This window comes from Canis lupus, chromosome 38 (assembly GCF_048164855.1).
Source record: "Canis lupus baileyi chromosome 38, mCanLup2.hap1, whole genome shotgun sequence".
Lineage (NCBI taxonomy): Eukaryota > Metazoa > Chordata > Mammalia > Carnivora > Canidae > Canis > Canis lupus.
In genome coordinates, this window is record NC_132875.1 from 21,528,483 (window position 1) to 21,549,562 (window position 21,080).

The 21,080-nt window shown below is 43.3% G+C and overlaps 1 protein-coding gene across 1 annotated transcript; it reads right to left on the reverse strand.

Annotated features, from left to right (window-relative positions):
* Positions 1 to 36: 36 nt before the first annotated feature.
* Positions 37 to 18,203, reverse strand: RHEX (regulator of hemoglobinization and erythroid cell expansion). The gene is made up of 6 exons (XM_072814504.1): positions 18,116 to 18,203; positions 4,783 to 4,926; positions 4,461 to 4,561; positions 3,348 to 3,479; positions 2,058 to 2,128; positions 37 to 1,558 (listed from the first exon to the last, which is right to left on the reverse strand). The coding sequence occupies exons 2-6, from the start codon at positions 4,791 to 4,793 to the stop codon at positions 1,358 to 1,360; spliced, it is 516 nt and encodes a 171-aa protein (XP_072670605.1). The 5' UTR covers positions 4,794 to 4,926; positions 18,116 to 18,203; the 3' UTR covers positions 37 to 1,357.
* Positions 18,204 to 21,080: the final 2,877 nt, after the last annotated feature.

Genomic DNA, 21,080 nt, shown 5'->3' on the forward strand with positions numbered 1-21,080 from the left:
AAGGTCGATTATGGCCAGCAGGTAGAGCACGGGTAACAAATCCTCTCTAAGACCTGAGTGCTTGAATTTGGCCAGGCATGTTCCTAGGTCATCCATTTCTTGAGATGGTTTTTTAGCTATTGTGAGCAAATTTTTTTTTCATTTCATGTCTTAATTGGCTGTTGGAAAAATATATTGTATATTTATCTAGTTTTTACTTACTGCATGTTATCAATTAAAACATTTTAAGTTAATTGTCTGAGCTCTCGTAGGGCGAGGGTATCTACAAACGATGACAAATTTTATCCTCCTTTATAATAGCCCTCATTTTAGTCAACTGTCTTATTCCACCAATTAGAACTTTTATGGCAATGTTCGATGAAGGAAATGACAGGCTTGTGGACACTTCTTTCAGGATTCAATAAAACTGCACCTGTGACCTTACTGATAAGTATCATGCAATCAGCTGATTGAGATAAGCTGCTCTTTTTTTTTTTTTTTAAGGATTTAATTTATTTATTTGACAGAGAGAGATAGCACAAGCAGGGGGAGCAGCAGGCAGAGAGACAGAGGGAGAAACAGGCTCCCGCTGAGCAAGGAACCCAATGTAGGACTTGATCCCAGGACCCTGGGGTTATGACCTGAGCTGAAAGTGGGTACTTGACTGAGTCAGCCACCCAGGCAGCCCTGAGAGAAGCTGTTCTTAATCAAGTTAAGAAAGTGTCCTTTTATTCCTAATTGGCTTAAAGCAAACAAACAACAAACCAGGAAAGAATATTACATTTTATTGGGTTGAGTTTGGGGAGATTTTTCCCTGGAATCACAGGTTGTGATGCTAGCTGGTATTTACCAGGACTCTGTCAGCTTTCATTCTTCAGAAATAGGGAATTCAAAGGTTGAAGGATAGGGAGCTTTCTAAGTGGCCTGTTCAAAGTGCTGAGGACAGAGCAGGATTGCTCAGCAAGACACAGACCCAAGGAGGGGTCACATGCAGGGTTGGGCAAGAGAGACGAAGAAGTGGCAAGTGGCAGTTGCTGTTTTATTTAAAACTTTTAAGGAAGTTGTTGCCAAACATTAAAGAGCTCAAAGAGTTATTAAATGGTAAGATTGCCAAACAGAACTCTACTACAGCTGATTAAAGACTTTTCCCCCCACAATTTTCTGTGGAGAAAGACTTTACTGCTTTCTCTACTGATACCTCCACTCATCCATACTTATCTTGGAAGTTCTTCCTGACATCTGATCTCAATCTTTCTTGCTGAGTGAGATACAGGCCTACTTAGTCTCCTATGACTTGTTTAAAGAAGAAAAAAGTAATTCCCCTACAAAGTAAGTGCAAGAATTTGTAGAGAACTTCACCCCTTTTAAAACCTAGAATTCACATGGCCACTTGAGTGTATTCCACTGGCTCAGAGTCAGCAGGGTTCGCAAAAGTCCAGAAATTGGGCTTGTGGCTTTTCGGATAGACATTGACATAATCTGTGGTTTCCTTTAGGTTCTCATAGTCCAGAGCAGATTCATTTTTTAGTCCTCCAGGGGTTGAAAAGACCACTTGTGTGTAATTCACATCCTTGGTGGCCTTAGTGGGGGGGAAACAGAGAAATATGCATCAAAATTCCTACCAGGGGACCCCAGGATGGAACTCTCACTCCAGGAGGCTCAGCTCACCCTAGGCTGGAAGGGAAAGAAGTGGCTTGCAGGTGTCTGTGTTGGAGAGCAGGGAAGGGGGAGTGGGGAAGATTGCCAATGCTGTCTGTAGGGAATTCATCAGTTTAAGGAAAGATGTGGAGACTCAGTCTCAGGACTCAAAGCAGACTTTGGCCCAGTGACTGGCGTATGGGGAGGAGGAGGTGGTCCATTGGCACTTGCATTTTTACAGCCCACCCAGACCCATTGTGTGGGGATGATCCATATTGCTACGAGCCTGACCACCTGTCACCTAAGGATGCTGTAAAAGCTAAGAAGCCCCTCCTTCCCTGCTCCCATCTCTGGAGCAGGGGTGACCTGGCTGCTCAGTCTTGTACAGCAAGGACCCCAACTGCATACAAAGGGCTGGGGTCACTAGGGGTATCCATTACCTGGCAGTTTTGAGGCGAGCTGTCGGAGTTGTCGGAGCTGTTGGAGCTATCTGAGGATGTGTCGCTGCCATCTAGGGAGAAATAGAAACTGTTCTTCTAAGGAAAGCTGGAGGGTGTTAGCAGGGAATGGACACAATGGAAGGAAGAAGGAGACAAAGAGGCAGAGCCAGCCACGTAAAGGTAAGCGGAGAAGAGGGATTGGGAGCCTCTCCAAATAGGCAGGAACGTGCCCAAGAGTCCAGGCACCGCTGCTCCATCCAGCTCCATCTGAAATGAATAGCAAACACTCTGGGCTTGATTGTGTTGGGAGGGATAATCAGGGACACGCTGACACGGTGTGGCCCCGGGCAAACAGCTCTAGCCTCCTCAGTCCTGGGCACAGGTTTGGCACTAAATGTGTCACTAACTCTAGGCAAGTGATATCCCTTTTTGTGTCTGGCTTTGCTCCCCGTGAAGCAAGAGGGTTAGATGATGACCTCTGAGGTCCCTGGCAACCAGAGTCTCAGATTCTGGCCAGGCTCCGGGGAAACCCTAGGGCCAGGGTCACGATGGGGCCAGGGTCCCTCCGTTTCCATTGGAACATTGAATTCTTGTGAGTGGTCTCTTGTGGTTCTCTGAGGTCTTACCTCAGTGCAGGGGAAGCCTGACAACCAGATCTCTTCAACTGAAAAGATAAAATTAGAAGGCTGGAGCAAATGCAAATCAACCAAGAGATAAATCATTAGAAAAAGTGTGATCCTTGGTGAGTAAAGTGCGGCAGTTGTTTTGCTGTGGAAGCAGTGATTTCCATTGTGTGACCAGTGACCCGGTGCGTCTCCCTGGCCCTGAGAGAGAAAACAAGAGGGCAGCGTTCTTGTTGGGTCACTCACCACATGGGAATGGAGATTTGAGCCATTCCCAAGACTCATGTTTATTAAAATATCCAGATACCGTGGCCAGACGCAGGCAGACATCCTGGCTGTCCCACGAAGTGGCCAGGTAAAACAGGCACCATAATATTTCAAAGACAGGAGCAGAGACAAGCCCAGTCCCCCTCTGCAGTGGCTCACATTCAACCAAACCTGGACAAGAACTTAGAGCCACACAAACCCATGGGGATGGCCCGATGCGAGAGGAAGAGCAGCTTACTGAAAAAGGCAGGCTGCTGGGGCCTTCACGGAGGTGGGTGCAAGGAATCCTCCAGCCGGGGGTCGGGCTGGCAGGGGCAGGGCTCGCTGCTGCAGGGCGGCTCCCCAGGGGCCCGGGCACAGAAGAATAAGCTTTATGACAAGTTGTCCCCCCCTCACTCACGTCTATAATGGGGCTCAGACACAGGGGTGCTCCGAGTCTCCTTCTCCTGGGCAGCGAGTGGCTGACGGTGGGCAGGGCCGGGCCCGGGGGTCTGGAGCCTGGCCCCTTTCAGTATCCGCTCACTCTTCTTGGCTAAAGCGGACAAAGCCACAGTCAAAAGTGGCAGCTCTCCAGGCCAGGCACATCCTGCCTCTGGCACCACCCTCGATAGGGCAAAACGTTCAGAGAGCCCTCTTCAAACCTCCCACTGCACTCAAAGCCCTGCAGCACCCCTCAACTCGTTTGGAGTACAAGCCTCACTGTTCCTCCTCCTCTCAGTTCCAGCCACCCTGGCCTCTCTGCTCCTGCTGTTCACCAAATACCCGTCTGCTCAGAGCCTTTGCAGATGTCCCTCGCTTCCTCACTTCCAGAGGTTTATGCTCAAATGTCGGCATGTCAGTGATGCTGGCCGTCATCTAATTCATCTCTCCTTGCTTGGCTTCATCTTCTTCTTCTTCCCTAGGACTCACCATAATCCAACACACGTGTGTATACCTGTTTATCTAGTTTGTTGTCTGTGCCCCCCATGGAATATAAGTTATATAAGGACAGGGACTTTTGTTTTGTTTCCTGCTATATTGAATGAATGCACGCATGCATGCATGAATGAATGAATGGCTAGAGAAACCTAGACTTCCTTTATTTTATTTTCCCTAATTTTAATACCGTCCCAGAACAGAACTTCTCTATTTTCCACTGTGAATCAGTTTAAGAATTTAAGCTAATCTCTTAGTCTAGCCAGACTTCCTTCTGTTGAAATTCAAAGCCATTTCTTCACCACACTGAGTCCTTTGGCAGTGATGAAGAAAATTAGTCAGACCCAGGCTATATGAGCCCATCATCCTAAGCATTGCAGGAGGTTGTCTCTAGGTAGAGGGTCTGGGTGGTGGAAGGGCTCTGGGCTGTCATCCCCAACTGGAAATAGGTCGGGTCAGAGTGGAGATTACCCCGTACAGGATGATCTGCCCAGTGAATCCTCAAGGAGGTATTCAAAAGGGTCCTCGGGGGATCGTCGTGCTATAGGCTGGAGGATGGTGTCTGCAAGTGGTAGGAGGGAAATGCCAGGCCACTTACCCATGTTCCTGCAGAGCAGATAGTTGATGGCAGTGAAGAGGCAGGCCTGTAGGATGAAGGACACCACTGCAATCACTAAACCATGCCAGACCTTCATGTCTCTGTTGGGAAAGGAGAAAGGTCAGAGTTAGAGGTTGCAGAGATTCTAATGCAGCTGCAAACCCGTCCCTGCCCCCAGCCAGAGCCAGCCATCTGGTGCTACTGTGTGTCTCAGGGCACGTCCCTTTGCCTCTCCGGACAGTAAGGCATGGGGAGCCGGGGAGGGTGGTGTGCATGCCCCAAAGCCAGTTTTACCAGTCAGTCTCACTGGAACCCCACTCACTCTGTCAGCATGATGAGCTTGCAGGGCAGCCCGGGGAATCAACGAAGCTCAGGCTCTTACGGGGGCAGAAGGAAGAGAGCTGGGAGCAACCACTCTGGGCACCACGTCTGCACGTTGCGTCCCCCACAGGGCAGGCCAGGAGAACTGCAGGAGGCAAGGTGGCTGGTCAGGACTCCTGGAATCTATGCCCCAATTCCCCTCAGGCAAACTCAGCGGCCGGGGGTGGGGGGAGTCTTTGCTCTCCCCAGCTTTCAGTTTTTGAACCTACAAAATAGGCAGTAACTAGTAGTTAGATAGTCGCACCTGACAGCGGGTGGGCATGCACTTGTGCCAGCCACAGCGCTGAGCCACTGGCACACACACCTACCTAACCCACACGGTCCCGTGTCTGGGATATCACGACCCCTCCTTTAAGGACGAGCAGTGGGAGATTCAGACTGCAGGGGGACACGTTGGAGGTCGCGCAGCTGGCAGCGGCTGGGCATGGATTTGGGTTCTAAATCCAAGCCTGCATCCTCGCCCGTTGGCCTCAGCTCCCGGAGAGTCTGCTGCCAGAAGTACCAGGGGAGTCAACTCAAGCAAATAGAGTCGGAGAGAGTCATTAAAGAAATCTAAATCTTGGTGCCTGGGTGGCTATCAGTTGGGTGTCGGCCTCCGGCTCAGGTCATGATCCATGTCCTAGAATCGAGTCCCACATCGGGCTCCCTACCCAGCGGGGAGTCTGCTTCTCCCTCTGCCCTTCCCCCTGCTCATGCTCTCTCTCTCTCTCTCTCTCAAATAAATAAATAAAAATCTTAAAAAAAAAAAAAAAGAAATCCAAATCTTACATACATGCACTCACATGCACACCAGGCATGGCTTCATGGGGTTTTGGGGACCAAGACTCTGGATGCCATTATATCTCATGAATATGTTGATTTTAAAAATCAAGCTTTTGAATTTCATCAGCATGTTGCCAAATATGGAGTTTACTCTAGGACAAAGGTAAGATATTTTCAAAGCCTTCAAAATGATACTCGGCATTGAGACAGGGACACAACCACCTATTGTCCCGCAGCAGCCCATAAACCTTCAAAAGACTTTAAGTGCCACCGAGGCTTATTTTCCCCATTAGAGTTTCCAAATGCTAAGGGTGGTGTGGAAAGTCTTGAAAACTTTTGTTTTGATTGTGGTTCTCACACTGGGGCTTTCTAAGAATTTGGACCAAGAGTCAAGAGAGAGAGAAAGCAGAGATGGGCAAGAAGATATGTGGGATTTGCCACCAAAGCCTCCCCAGGGCTGGAGGCATTGGCCAGTTAGAAGTTTCCAGAGAGAAAACACCGCCATCTCTTTCACATACCTACCTACAAGCTAGCCCTTGGCAGTGACTTTTCTTCACAAGATCAAAAGCTGGGAGCAACACACACCCAATTTATCATCATACTTCCTCAACCTACCCCCCTTTATGACATAATAAATTCTAGCTACTTCTCCCGAAGGCACCTAACTCTACCCTTTGCTTTTCAAATTAAAATCTGTCAGGTTGCCTTGTAAGAATCAGGTGCTGGTAAGAAGGGGCTGCAGGGAGGCGGGAAGTAGACACAACCCAGACAGACAGAGGAGAAAGGACTCTGGGAAGATCCCAAAGTCCACAGACAAGTGAGTAGAAAATCCAGTATATCCCCCACCCCCACCCCCCACACACACACAGCAGTCAGCAAACTCCAGAAAGAGAGCTCAGTCAAAAATGACTTGTGCACAAAATAAAATTTGCAGAGCCAGGATGCTGGAAATAAAACACAAGAATGATGAAGATGAGGCAAATGGGGATTTTTCAGGAAAAAAACAATGATCTTGAAGGACTGGGCAACTTGACTGCAAAAAGGCAGAGATAGGGTTTTAATGCCTTGCTTTTGTCTCATTTTGAATAAAGCCTTTTAAAATTTCAACAGGTTCTGATCTCTCAAATGGATTCCAGTATTGATTTCTGAGGCAGCTGCAGAAGGGTGATTGGACTTTACCAGGAGAGCTTTATTGCATGACGAAAGACATGAAAATCACAGAAAGAGGCTAGAAGCAAAGCCAATGTGTCTGGGAAACCAACAGCGTTGTTTCAGTTTTAAAGCGCTCTAGTGCTTTAGTATTGATGACTTCATCTTCAATGTCTTAATCACAGAAATTATGTGTCCTTAAATCACAGAAATTATTCTCCTTTCATCAAAGGGGATGGCCAGAAAGCCACTAAGGGCTGTGTTCTGAAACCACACTCAAATTTTAATTTTTTTAAGGCTCCTCTCTCTCCTTATTTATGAAAAATTAAACAACTAATAGACATTTGTGGTGGAATTTAAAATGCAAATGAGCAAAACATTTCACAAAATCACCCGCATTTTATCCCATAACATTTTCTACAGATTTCTATAAGTATTCTGTATATGTGTGCATGTAAATATATGTATCCATATATACAATCTTTTCTAAACATGGCATCATACTGATTAGCAGCTTTTCCTCTTCACTGAGTATGTCGTAAACATGTTTCCAGATCAGAAAAACCTCCCTTAAAAAGTTCCAAATTGGAGGCCCACGGGCCAAATTTGGTGCCTAGGTGATTTTGCTTGCTTTAAAGACTGAGTTTTGGATGCCCTAAGAAGGATTATGTATCCTTCAGTCACTGATCCCTGAAGCTATTTGAGTTTACTACTCTTGAGTTTTATGGCATCATTGTAAATTACTATGATTCCCCTTTATCAGTGTTTCTTAGCACTTTCTGAGATCTAGTGCCAGACATTTCATTGTTGTCTAGAACTATTTTGCGCTGTGCTAGACATTCAGCATCATAGGAGACCACCATCATCCCAGGTTACTGTGACAACCAAAATTACCAAAAATGGCCCCGCACATTTCCAAATGCTTCATCCCAAGGCAGCAGCTCTTGCACCCTGTTGAGAATCACTGCACTAAATCAATGTTCCATTATTTTAAAACCAATATCTTATTTGGGCTCTTTACACAAAACTATAATGCGTATACTTCCTTCCATTGTTTTAATATATTATGAACATCTTGCTGGCCAAATGACACACAGTACCTGTGTCAGTATGTAACCCAACAGACTTCAGTAAGAATCCAAGTTCTGTTCCCTTCTAAATGTGAATTATTACATTTCTCAGTACCTCAGCTTCTGTACCTATAAGATGTGGAGATTGATCATGTCTACACCACAGCATTCTTGTGTGGGCTCAGTGCCTTATGCTGTTTCTAAAGACCAATATACAACACCAGACATGTAGGAAGCACTCAGTGATTACAGATGGGTCCCCATGACAGTTTGACTTAATGATTTTTAGACATTACAGTGGTGGAAAAGTAGAAACCATACTTGGAATTTTTAATTTGGATCTGTTTGTGGGCTGTGCACTACCCTCTCTGATGCTGGGCAGCTCCGAGTCAGCTCTGCAACGATGAAGATCAACCATCCCATACATTCACAACCCTTCTGTACCCACATAAGCATTCTGCTCTTCACTTGCAGTGCAGGAGTCAATAAGCTACATGAGATATCCAACACTTTACGATACAGTAGGCTCTTTGTGTTGGATGATCTTTGCTCAACTCTAGGCTAATATGAGTGTTCTGAGCTCACTTAAGGTGGGCTAGGTGAAGCGATATTTGGTAGGTTAGGTGGAGTAAATGCATTTCTGATTTAGGATATTTTCAGTTTATGATGGGATTACTGGTACCTAACCCCGACGTAAATGGAGGAAGATCCAGATTCCATATTGTTCAACCCTGAAATGCTTCACCAAGATGGCAACTTGAGTAGAGCTATTAAAATTGAGTGGTCTGCTTTAGGAAACTCAGGCATTCATGTTAAGTATAGTTTGAAGATAAGATCCGGGACAGGATGAGGTATGAAAATGATGACAGATGTCATTATTTAAGTGGCTAATGGCCCCTAACCGCAATGAACAGGTTGTTCCTTGGGGTCTAATTGCAGATTGCTGATCAGACAGTGGGCAAAAACATCTGCTTATTTGTACCTCCCCCCACACACATACCAAATAACCAGGAAATGAGCAAATTAGGGTAATTATGTTGTGAAAAGAGTTCCTGGACCATGAGAGAGTTTGCCACCGGCTCATTCCATCATTAAGATTGGGATAGTCCTGCCCTCCTTCACTGGCTGAGTTTTGACACTTGGACCAACAGTAATATAGCGCTGTGTCAGGGACCTCCCAACCACACTCCAGCAGAGTACTGGGAACACTTCCTCTGTTCGCTTCAGGCCCCGGGTGGAAATCCCAAGACTGATAAAGGAGCTCTTGGGGACCTGTGTGGTTGGTACAGCCCAACACTAAGGTAAAATAATAAAGATGCACCTCATTCCTGCCTGACATGCTTTCTTTGGAGAGTCATTTTATGAAGAGTAGTTTAAAACTAGAGCACAATAGAAAATTATTTATATGAAAATAATATGGATTGCAATAATCAATAATTGCTCTCATATTGTTAAGGCATTACTGATCTTTTAAAATTAAGTAGCTTTACTGACCTGGGTGGCTCAGTCAGTAAGGCATTTGCCTTTGGCTCAGGTCATGATCCTGGGGTCCTGGATTGAGCCCCACACGGGCTCCCTGCTCAGCAAGGAGTCTTCTTCTCTCTCTCCCACTCCCCCTATTTGTGCTCTCTCTCTCTCTCTCTCTCTCTCTGTTTCTGTCAAATAAATAAAACCTTTAAAAATTAAATTAAAGGGGGACCTGGGTGGCTTAATGGTTGAGCATCTGCCTTTGGCTCAGGTCATGACTCCGGATTCCTGGGATTGAGTCCCACATTGGGCTTCCCGTAGGGAGTCTGCTTCTCCCTCAGCCTATGTTTTTGCCTCTCTCTCTGTGTCTCTCATGAATAAATAAATAAATAAAATCTTAAAAAATAAAAAATAAAATTAAGTAGATTTAAAGAGTTTTAAGAGCCTTTAAAATATTTTTTGCAATCTTCATTGATTTATTATTTTTAAAATTAAAAACTTGAGCCATAGCACAGCTGAGTGGTGTGGGAAGAGAACAAGCCAAGGAGATGAGAGCCTGGCTTCTCCTCCCAGCCCTGCCCCTTGTTCATCGTGGAGCTGAGACCGGTAGAAGTCCTTGCTAGGCCCTGGAGAATGAAGTGCTAGACACTTGAAAGTCATCCTCAGGCTCTTTTGAGCTCCAGGCACTCTGCTCTTTAAAGACTGAGGTAAGGAAGAGGGAAGATAAGCAAATTTGGATGGAAATGGGATATTTTAAAAGAAAAAAATATCTGTTTTCATTTTATAATATCATCTTGTCTCCTCCACATTGCTAGGCTTTTCTCCCCTAATTTAATGCACACTTTGGAATAATCAAGAAGAGGAGAAAACATAAATAAGCCAAATTCATAATGAATCTAGCTGCAAAAACAGAGGAGATAAAAAAATTACGAGGCTCCTAAGGTGTATTTTTTAAAATGAGATCTCAATAAAATTAATGATTTCCTAGAAAAATATAAATTAGCAAAATTGATTCCACAAGGCACAGGAAACTTAACGAGACCAAAATCAAACCAAAGAAACAAGAAAGAAGTTTTGGAGGCAGCATGATATCTAGCAGTGAAAGGGAGAGAACTGGAGTCAGCTTGAGTTCATGTCCCAGCTCATTCTCTGCATGAGCTTGGTCTAGTTCTTAAACTCCTCAAAGTCTCAGTTTTCTTATCTGTAAGATGGGAGCGATAGTAACTAGTTCTCAGGTTTGAATAAGATGAATATAAATGATACTTGCTTCTGAGGATGACATAGATGAGCTATGTGATGTAGTTATTATGGCTTTTGTCACAGAGTAATAAGTGTGGAACAAATGATAGTTATTTATTTAGAAATTAAAAGCATTTTGGAATTAATCTACTCAAAATTGGTGTCCAAATAGTTTTAGGAAGTGAATTATTTTAAACTTTTGAGGAACATGTAATTTTTGTGGCATATATACAGACCCAGGGCACAGGAAAAAGGTGGAAAACTCTGCAGGATCATGTCATTTATGAACACCTTATGAACACAGGATTAAATATATGATAATATCACGAAGTTACTCCAGGGACATCCAGGAAATCAACTATGACAATAATGAATACTAGTGTTGAGTATTTACCATGCTCTTTTATGCTCTTGCTCTGCAAGAATAGACATTAATCACTGTTTCCTAGACAAGACAGTGAGGCTTGAGAATGTTGAGCAATTTGCCCTCGTCCCTCTGCTGGAAGAACCAAATTTCAAACCAAGCTCAGCTCTCCATCATTGCAGGGAACTGCCTCTTTTATAATATGAATAGAGCATCAATAGATCAAGTTTTTGAAATGATGATCTCACTAAAGTGTCAAAAAAGATTCATTTGATGAAATAAAATACTCATTTCTTATTTTTTTAAGTTAATGAAATAAGAATGTGATTGATAATTATTACTATAATAAAGAATATCCCTTCTATACCTAATCAACATCTTACCAAGCGGCAAAATGTTTTAGCGGTGATTTGAAAACAAGCATGTGTGCTGTAACCATTTAAAAAAATTAATCCTGAAAAAAAAAAAAATTAATCCTGGAAATTCTAACTTTGAGAAGTTGGAAGTTCCTCCAACCTCAAACCTACAATAATAATAGGGGTGTGGAATAGTTATTGAGCATATTCTGTGACACTTTTACAAACCTAACTCATTTAATTCTCATGACCAAGAGGTAGTTTATTCTTTTTTCCTTTTCTTCTGTTAAAAATTGAAGCATAATTATTATTTCCATTTTATGTAGAGTAAAACTAAGACATGGAGAAGTTTAAATAACTTGCTCAAAATGATAGGTCTTTGGGCCCAGGCAGGTTGGCACCAGAGCCTGAGCTATTAATGGATACATGAAAGCAATAAAAAAAAGGTATGGTTTCGGGCAAGGGCAAGTCAAATCATCCTTATTTGCAAAAGATGTGATTCCATAACTAAACATCCCCAAAGAATCAGTTGAAAAAGTAGTGAAATTGATGAGAGTACTCAAAAAAGTCCTGAGAGCATGATAAATATTCTAAAATTACCAGCTATTCTTCCTATTATATCAGCAATAACCAGTTAGGAAACAGAATTGCAAGGGGGTGTGGGGACCAGGAGCCTTAGCAGCCATCACACCAGATAGAGCTAAGAATAATTTGAAGAGGGCACTTGGGTGACTCAGTGGTTGAGCATCTGCCTTTAGCTCAGGTCGTGATCCCAGGGTCCTGGGATCGAGTTCTGCATCGGGCCCCCTACATGGAGCCTGCTTCTCCCTCTGCCTCTGTCTCTGCCTCTCTCTCTGTGTCTCTCATGAATAAACAAATAAAATCTTAAAAAAAAAAAGAAGAAGAATTTGAAGAAAATAATAAAAATGTGCTGAGATATCTAAAAACTGGGGCACCTGGCTGGCTCAGTCAGTATAGCATGCGACTCTCATTCTCAGGATTGTGAGTTTGAACCCCACGTTGGTTGCAGAAACTTAGAAATAAAATCTTTAGGGACGCCTGGGTGGCTCAGTGGTTGAGCGCCTGCGTTCAGCTCAGGGTGTGCTCCGGGAGTCCTTGGATCGAGTTCCACATCAGGCTCCCCTCAAGGAGTCTACTTCTCCCTCTGCCTATGTCTCTGCCTCTCTCTCTGTGTATCTCTCATGAATAAATAAATTATTTTTTTAGGGATCCCTGGGTGGCGCAGCGGTTTGGCGCCTGCCTTTGGCCCAGGGCGTGATCCTGGAGACCCGGGATCGAATCCCACGTCGGGCTCCCGGTGCATGGAGCCTGCTTCTCCCTCTGCCTATGTCTCTGCCTCTCTCTCTCACTGTGTGCCTATCATAAATAAAAAAAAAAAAAAAAAAAAAAAAATTATTTTTTTAAAGAAAAAAGAAATAAAATCTCTTAAAAAATAAATAATGTAAAAAAAGACATTAATAGACACGTGATACTTCAGATTGGAAATCCAGAAAACTAAAAAAATCACTTTGAAATTAATTTGTTGGTTCTATATAATTCCAATCAAAATTACAGTGAGAATTATTTTACAACTCCAAATTAATTCTGAAAGTTATCTGGGGAAAAAAATAACAGTTGAGAAGAGCTGAAACATGTGAAAAGGAATTGTGACCAGGTGGGTTCCTGTCATATCATGTTTTTTTTTGTTTTGTTTTGTTTTTTAGATTTATTTATTTGGGGTGGGTGGGCAGAGGGAGAGAGAAACTCAAGCAGACCCTGTGCTAAATACAGAGCTCCATCTCACCACCCTGAGATCACCACCTGAGCCCAAACCTAGTGTTAGTGGCTCAATCAACTGTGCCACCTGGGTGCCCCTTGACATACCACTTCTAAAGGGTAGTATAGACTTTAAAAAATTCACTGGTATGTATGATAAATAAGTAACGAAAGTGGTTCACAAAGCTGTGGAAGGAAAGTGTCGTTTAAGAAACGTTGCACACAGAATAATGAATTAGCTTCCTATAAGAAAAACAAAAAAGAAACTTGCATCCAGACATGATATAACAAAATAAATTCCAAAGGGATTAAAGAAGTAAATATATTCAATTTGAGGCACTAAAAGTAGAAGGAAATGGATTGGATATTCACATATTCAATAACATTTATTAAATCCTAGACTTAATAAAAAGCTGAGAAAACTTTCTCAGCTTACACACAATGAAAGAAATAACAAAGCGACAGGAAAAATACATTTTACTCTAAAATATTAAAATTTCATGTATTTAAATCAAATAAACAAAATTTAAAGGCAAATAGACAAAAACGTTAGAACCAATGTATGCAATATATAACTTTAAAAGGCTTAGATTTTTTTTTACAAAAATTCTTAAGAAAAACCCTCCCATCTCCAATGGTAAAAAGATAAATGGAACAAACAATTTACAAACAATCTGGAATGAAACCAAAGCTATTATCACATGGTAGCCCTACCCACTATTGATTATAAAAGTGAAAATGGGAAACAATCTAATTGAAAAACAAAGGTTACATAAATTACGGTGAGGGTATAGAATGGAATATTACACCAACATTTAAAATTATATTGAGAAAAAATTAATCTGGGGAAGGAATCTGTTCCATGAAGAAGTACCATGCAGGTATATTGAGCTACATACAAAACATATTTTAAAAATATAAAAAGAAAGAAAATTTGTAAAAAAAAGAAAACTTTGGATCATTAAACTTTTTTTATATTAATTTAGTAATAACCCCTAGTCATCTGATTCAGTTCACCAAATCCAGAATAGTTTTTTGACAGTAATTTTGCTTATCAAATATAGATTTATTCATGAATGTAAATATGGAAATTAAACTGGGGATTTCATTTAAATGTACTTTGTTCAAAAAGAGCAAATAGAAAAAAAATACACCTATATGTTAACAAAAATGGGTGTTGGGATTGTGGACAATGTTTTATTTAACTATTCTATCTGTCATTGTCAAAGTTTTCTGCAATTACCGTATCTTTTTTCTAATCAAGGAAAAAAATATTTTAAGAGTATTGAAACAAGCCCAGAAATTCTGAGCCCCTCAGTTAGCATAGTACCAAATTTATCTACGTAAAAAATTTATCTACCATCTAAATTGTATCTCACCATGTTAATAAAACATTGAGATAATCAGATAAATGTGTGAGTTCCAATCAATCAAATACATATGGAGTGGTCTAGATGTATGTCCTTATGCGTAATAGTTTGATGGGCAAGAGGAAAGAGAAAACACCACCTGAACAGTCAGGAATTCACATTATACTTGGAAAATCAAGATATTAATATGGGAAAAATCAAAAAGCAGAAGAGATGTCACAACAAAGCATGATGAATCATCAGAAGGAATGGTATCCATAATATGTACCATCTTGGAGGAGAAATTGATCCCCACTCCACAGAGAGGAGTCATTGAGTAGGATCTTGGAAGAAAAAGCAATGGATGGATGGAGAAGTGGGGGAAGAGCAGTCCAGCTAAATGTGTCTGCCAGCCCTGACTGTCGGGGAAGCCACTGCCTTCAACAAGGTTTGGTATAGATTTGGCCACACATAAATAAGATACTGCGCGAGAAAGCTGGATACGCTGCAAGACATCCTCACAAATAAGTGCAGGAAGATGGTGAGGAGCAGGGACTTGGTGGCCAGATGGCTTGGATTTGGAATTTCAGCTCTGATCTTCCTGGTTATGAGTTAGTTATGCTTTCTTTCTCTGGGCCTCAGTGTTTTATCTGAAAAATGAGGACAGCACCTGTTTCTTTTTTTAACTCACGTGTTGGTTGTGTGCTTGTTCTATGCCAGCATCATGCAAAACATGTTGCATAAACTATCTCATTATTTTTTATTTTTAAATTTTCTTAAAGTAGGCTCTATGCCCAATGTGGGGCTCAACCACAGGATCAAGAGTCACGTGCTCTACTGATGCGCAAATCAGGTGCCCCTACAAATTATCTTATTTAATCATCAGAACAACAAACTTATGAGGTAGCTACTATTTTCACCATGTAACATAGGAGAAAGCCAGGCTTTAATTCCCCACGAGGAGGACAGACTTCAAACCCGGGCTGTTTGGGGCCACAGCCATCACCATACTGCATACAATATTTAAGAAGTTTAGTCGAGTGCCTTGCTTATATACGTGCTCAACAGATGGTGATCCTCAGACCCAAACAGAGGACTTAACACAAACTGGTTTAACTGTAAAATCGTACCCATTTCCATAGGGCCCTGCAAAAAAACTGGGCTCACCCATGATTTTCAGATAAGAGGTATAAGCAACCCAAGATACATAGGCATATGGTCCTGGGAAGTCCTCAGTCCTAAATGGTCCCTGCTCCCATGACTGTTGCCATGTCCACTCACCAGGGGACAGAGAAAGTAAAAATATCCAGCAGTGAGAAGGGAGGAATGGAGTCTGCCAAATACCACGGGGAAGGAGACAGCAGAGAGTTAGGGCATCACCTTTGTCCTGGGTGTCAGAAAAATCGTCTCTGGATTCCCTTCAGTGCCCCATGGCAGGGGCCTCACCCCAGGTGGTTGGGACACATCTGGAATGTGAAATGAGAACCCAGATCAACTTTCCAGCATGATGACTTTGTAAATTCAGCCACCTTGGGTATGTTGCTTCTTTCTGAGCCTCTGTCTAAACTTCTCTGTCTAAAACTGAGCGGGTGTGTGTGTGTGTGTGTGTGTGTGTGTGTGTGTGCTAAATAGATCTAGTTCGGGCATTTTGTTGTACTAGAATTCCCTGAGTCTACCATGGGCATCAATGATGAGAGACTCAAAATAACCAGAAATACAACTTTAAGCTTCAACCAGATACACCACACCTCTCATAATACATATTTATAGGAACAGGCATCGCCAAGTTTTAAGGAAGAAAACAAATCATTCAAAGTTTCTGATTCGTAATTTTGGGGAAGGCACTTTTATCAGCAATGACCATAGATAAATGTAACCTGAATGTAACTTAGTTCTAAAACTAAATCAGCGAGTATACAAAGAATGGCGAGCAACTCAAGCAGTATTCCTGGATTCATTTTTGCTGGTTCCCACGAAGCTCCGGGTGAATTGAAAGGGCCAAGTCATTTGGTTTCATAGATCACCCAGCTATTTTTCAGAGAAGCTAAGCACCTCTACAGATTACGATCAGTTTGTGAGTGCTTTGGTGGCTCAGACCATGTCTTGTCCATATTTTACACACCACAATTCCTGGCACAATACTTAGAGACCATGGGTAGGAGAAGCACTTTGCAACATTCTGTTGCAATTCAATCAATTTACCTAGAGGAAACACTAACCCTGGGGGAGCCACTTAATGTCCTGAATCTCAGTTTCTCTTCTGCTAATTGGGGAGTCAAATGCCTGCCTCCTAAAGTTTTTCAAGGCAGGTAATCGAGACGGCGGAAGCTTCCAACACCATTCCTGCCTCATTGTTGGGTCTCAGAGCTTCATGGGCATCCCAACCTATGCAGTTTGGTCATGCAAGGGCCCCTCAATTGGTTTACCACTCTGCTGTTGCCAGCTTTATTTTATTATTTTTTAAGATTTTATTTATTTATTTATTTGAGAGAGACTGAGATAGCAAGTGGAGAGGAGAGGGAGAAGAAGGCTCTCTACCAAGCAGGGAGCCCAATGTGGGACTCGATCCCAGGACCGTGGGACCCTGACCCGAGCCAAAGGCAGATGCTTATCTGACTGAGCCATGCTGGCATCCCTAGATTCTTAATAATTTCTTAAAAAGGAACCCCAGATTTTCAGATTTTCATTTACACTGGACCCTGCCTATTGTACAGCCGTCCTCAGTCACGGTATTGATTTGAGCAGAGTTGCCAAAGCTCGAACAAGGTCACTATACAGAGCAAGAAATAGGTCAGCCAATCACCAAGTCTCCCCTGAGTGCCTCATCTACACCCGTGAGCCCTGCGCCTTCTGAACTCCCAGAGGATGGCTCTAAGCACACTCTTCGGCACTAACTAAACAGAGATTTGCTTTCCCGGTTTAACTTCGGTCAAGCCACTTAACATCTCTGTGCCTCAGTTTCCTCAACTGTAAAGAGGAGCTATTAATAGCATCGGCATTTTCAGGGTTGCAGTGAGGATAAAATGAATTAATCTCTGTAAAGCTCTTAGCGCAGTTCCTGTCGGGGGTAAACTCTCTGTAAGGGTCACCTACTACTCTTCGCTGTTGTCTTACAACTTTCCTCTGCAGCAGCCTGCATTCTGACTCCCATTCATAATGCTTCAAATTGCCACCCCAGGCTTGCCCTTCCGCATATGCCCGTTTTTTGCAACTCAGAGCAAATCTAAAGGAAAATACTTCTGCAGGGAGATGTTTCCTGGGATCTGCTTCCCTTCGACTTAAAAGGAGTGATTAATTTATAGCTATTATATTGATAGAGGGCTTCACTGGGCACCGTATCTACTACTGGTCTGCAATCCTCATAGCAACACTGTAAGGTGGCTTGGTTGTATGTCCATTTTACAGATGAAGAAACTGAGGCTTGCACAGGTTTAACAGAGTTCTTTGGCTCTAGTTCTGTCTGAATCCAAGGTCTGTGCACCTTTTAGCCGGAGCCCTGATTACAACTGCTGGTTAGCGTAGATACATCTTAGGTCTCAGGTCTCAGGAACAAGAGACTAATGTCCATCAAATACAAATTGCTCCATCTTAGGCTCCTGCCATGCCAAATACAAGTGACTTCCACACTCTGGAATCCCAACACAGAGACAGAGAATCCCCTCCGAGACGTCTGCACATATATGTTCACAGACACACACTCCTCCAACTAATGTAAAAATCTACTGACCCGGACAATACTTACCCCCAGGACCACGAGCAAGGTCTAACTGACCCCAGCTTGTGCTTCAGCAATGTCCCGATGGAAACATCATCCCCACCAACACCCCAGCCCCACCCAGAAGCTTCTCAGTCATTGGTGGTCAGTCACAAATGTTTCACCACTTCCAAAAGGGCGGGGGCATGCTGCTTGGAAGATAATAATCTAGCTCAGTTGAGTAGAGCAGAGTGAAGCAATAGATAACACCTTCTATCTCTCTCAGCAGGGCTCTACCCTGCTCCTCTTTGCAGACAGTTTACGTAGATGGAGGAGATTAGTAGTCTCTTTATCTCCATGTGATCGCACATTTAAAGACCACAAATATGCCCGTAGCCTGGTAACATGGAAAGAGCACTGATGGGGGAGCCAAGAGGCCTGGGTTCAAGTCCCATCTCTTGTATTAACTTGTTGCATGAGTTCAAACATATCACTTTCCATCAGACAACCCGTGTTCTTCCTCTATAAAATGAAGAAACAGGTGTCTCGATATTAGCAAAGGTCCCTTCCAGCCTGGCCCATCTTTGAATCTGCGTGTGATGTGGCCCCAAATTAAAAGATGCGTGTGACAGATTTGGGGAGCTGATGAGGATCGTTTTCCAAAGACAATTTCTTTGCCATTAAACATTAAATGAAGCCAACCCAAGACGGTTGTTGCAGTTTATATGATCACACCAGGAAGGCAAGGAAGGCCAATTGCAGGCTTTTCGTGGGTCTCAAGCTAAAGCCCCAGGATTCAAATTTGGGGGTGAAGAAGACATGAGGAGGATAAAATGATCCTGCTATAAAGTGAAGAAAGCAGAAATGTATAGGTCTCTGTGACATCACCTCCCTGTTGAGAACAAGTTAGAACCAGTGTAGAACAATGGCTTCAGAATCAGATATATTCAGATGTAAACCCTGCTATATTACTTGGTGGCTGTGCGTCTTGAGGAAAGTTGCTTAAAGTTGCTTAACCTCTTTTTCCTTTGTAAAATTGGGTTAATAATAATAAATACCTAATTTTTAAAAAATCTCCTAAGTTCGTTTAAAGTTAAATAATACAAATAGATCGGCAAAACACTTAACAGAAGATCCTTTCTGGGGTAAACAACAAATAGTAGCCATCTATATTTTTATTCTAGAAAGCCATCCCTTAGGCTGAATCTTGCTCAGTGACTCTTGATGTATCATCAGCTCACTGTGGAAGTAAGTCTGCGGCTGGAGCTACCGTTTTCTTTCCTTTACAGAAGTTGTGTTAAGGACACAGAGCCCTGCTATCACTCAAGATTTAGGAGCCCACAAGAGTGATTTCCTAACTGGGCTCTCCACACCCTCCGGGTTCACCTGCCAATATCAAATACTCTCCCCTCTGCTCCGGGTTGGCCTTGCTCGCTGAGTAATTAACTCAAGCCACAGTTAACTTACGGGAACCAAGCTGAGTCTCAACATTTCCAGCACCGTGTGACATGAACCCGGTGTAGCTGTGGCAGCAGCCAGAGCTGTGTGAGCTTCACGTCGCTCAGCTCCTCTGTGTGGACCACTCTTGAACCTTCCATGACGCCGTTCCGAGGCTCACAGTGCCATGTAGTTATTGAGGATCTTTGAACGAGACGTATGTGGGGTTCTCATGTGTGCACGCTCACTAGACAGTGATGCAACAATAAAAAGTCCACTTGACTTGGACGTCAGTGCCCCAGAGATCTGAGGCACTTGGCAGGTCTGGACTGCATTTTCCTGGTATAGAACTAGAAGGAGTTCTGATTAGATCATTCGTGACTCTGCACAGCAAAGTAAGGGGCTCTGAGGGTCTCTGTCTTATTCTTCTCTGGGTCCTGGGTGGCCAGACCTTTGCCTGTATCTATAGTAGGGGCTCAACAAATATAGCAGGGGCATGAATAAGAGAGTGAATAAATTCAAGTGCTCAGTTACACACGCAGACCTGCAGCTCACATCCCATCTAAACACAAACACGAGGATGAGCTGAGGATTCACCCACAAACGCACTTAGCCTGCTCCTGCCTGGAGGCCCCTGGGAACGCGTTCCTCGCCCGGGCTCCCTTCTGGGCTGCGTCTGCCGAGTCCCACATGACAAGGGCCCTCCTGTCTGCTTTGAGCTCAACAGACCCCAGCCCCAAAGGCAGGACTTGGGGGGAGATCAGAACAGTGATAAATGAAGTTATAACATCTGTAACAGCAACAGGAAGTTATTTTTGATAGTTTATCACCTGCTGGAGTGGCTGATGGTCGTCGCTAACACGCCTTCCCCTATACTCCCCCGACAGTGTATGAGACCTCATCCCTCCCAAAGCCCTTTCCCCTGCGCAATGTCTCCGACCCCTGCGGGACACGGTGTCTCCCAGAGAACACAGTACAGTCTGCAGGAGAAGTGATCTAGTCTCCCCATCTATAAGAGAGGAAGGTGGTGTTGCAACGGGAGTAGGGATTTTCTGGCAAAGGGAAAACCTTTTGCTCACCATGCCATCCCCTTAAAACGTTCTCCACACTACTTCCCCTGCATACTTGTCTTTTAAAAATACTTTTCCAAATTGTTTTCCACATTATATCAAATGAACTTTTAAAACCCACAGCTCTGGTTATGTCATTTCTCTGCTTAAAAACTCTCCCGTGGCTTCCCATTGTACTTAGGACAAAATCCAAGATCCTGAATAAGATCTATAAGGCTCCCCCTACCTGGCAGCTGCCTGCCCTTTTAAAGCTGTAGCTCAGGTATTTTGCTTGGTTTTTTCTCTCCACCCTCTTCCAGACCCCCTCCATCACAGGCTGTCTGCTCAAATGGGTCCCTCTGTGCCCAAGTGGTTTTCATGGTACTTTTTTTAAGATTTTATTTTTAGGTAATCTCTACGCCCAATGTGGGGTTTGAACGGACAACCCTGAGATCAAGAGTGGCATGCTTATGAGCCAGCCAGGTGCCCCGTCACCGCATTTTTAATGGCTATGTAATATCCCACCT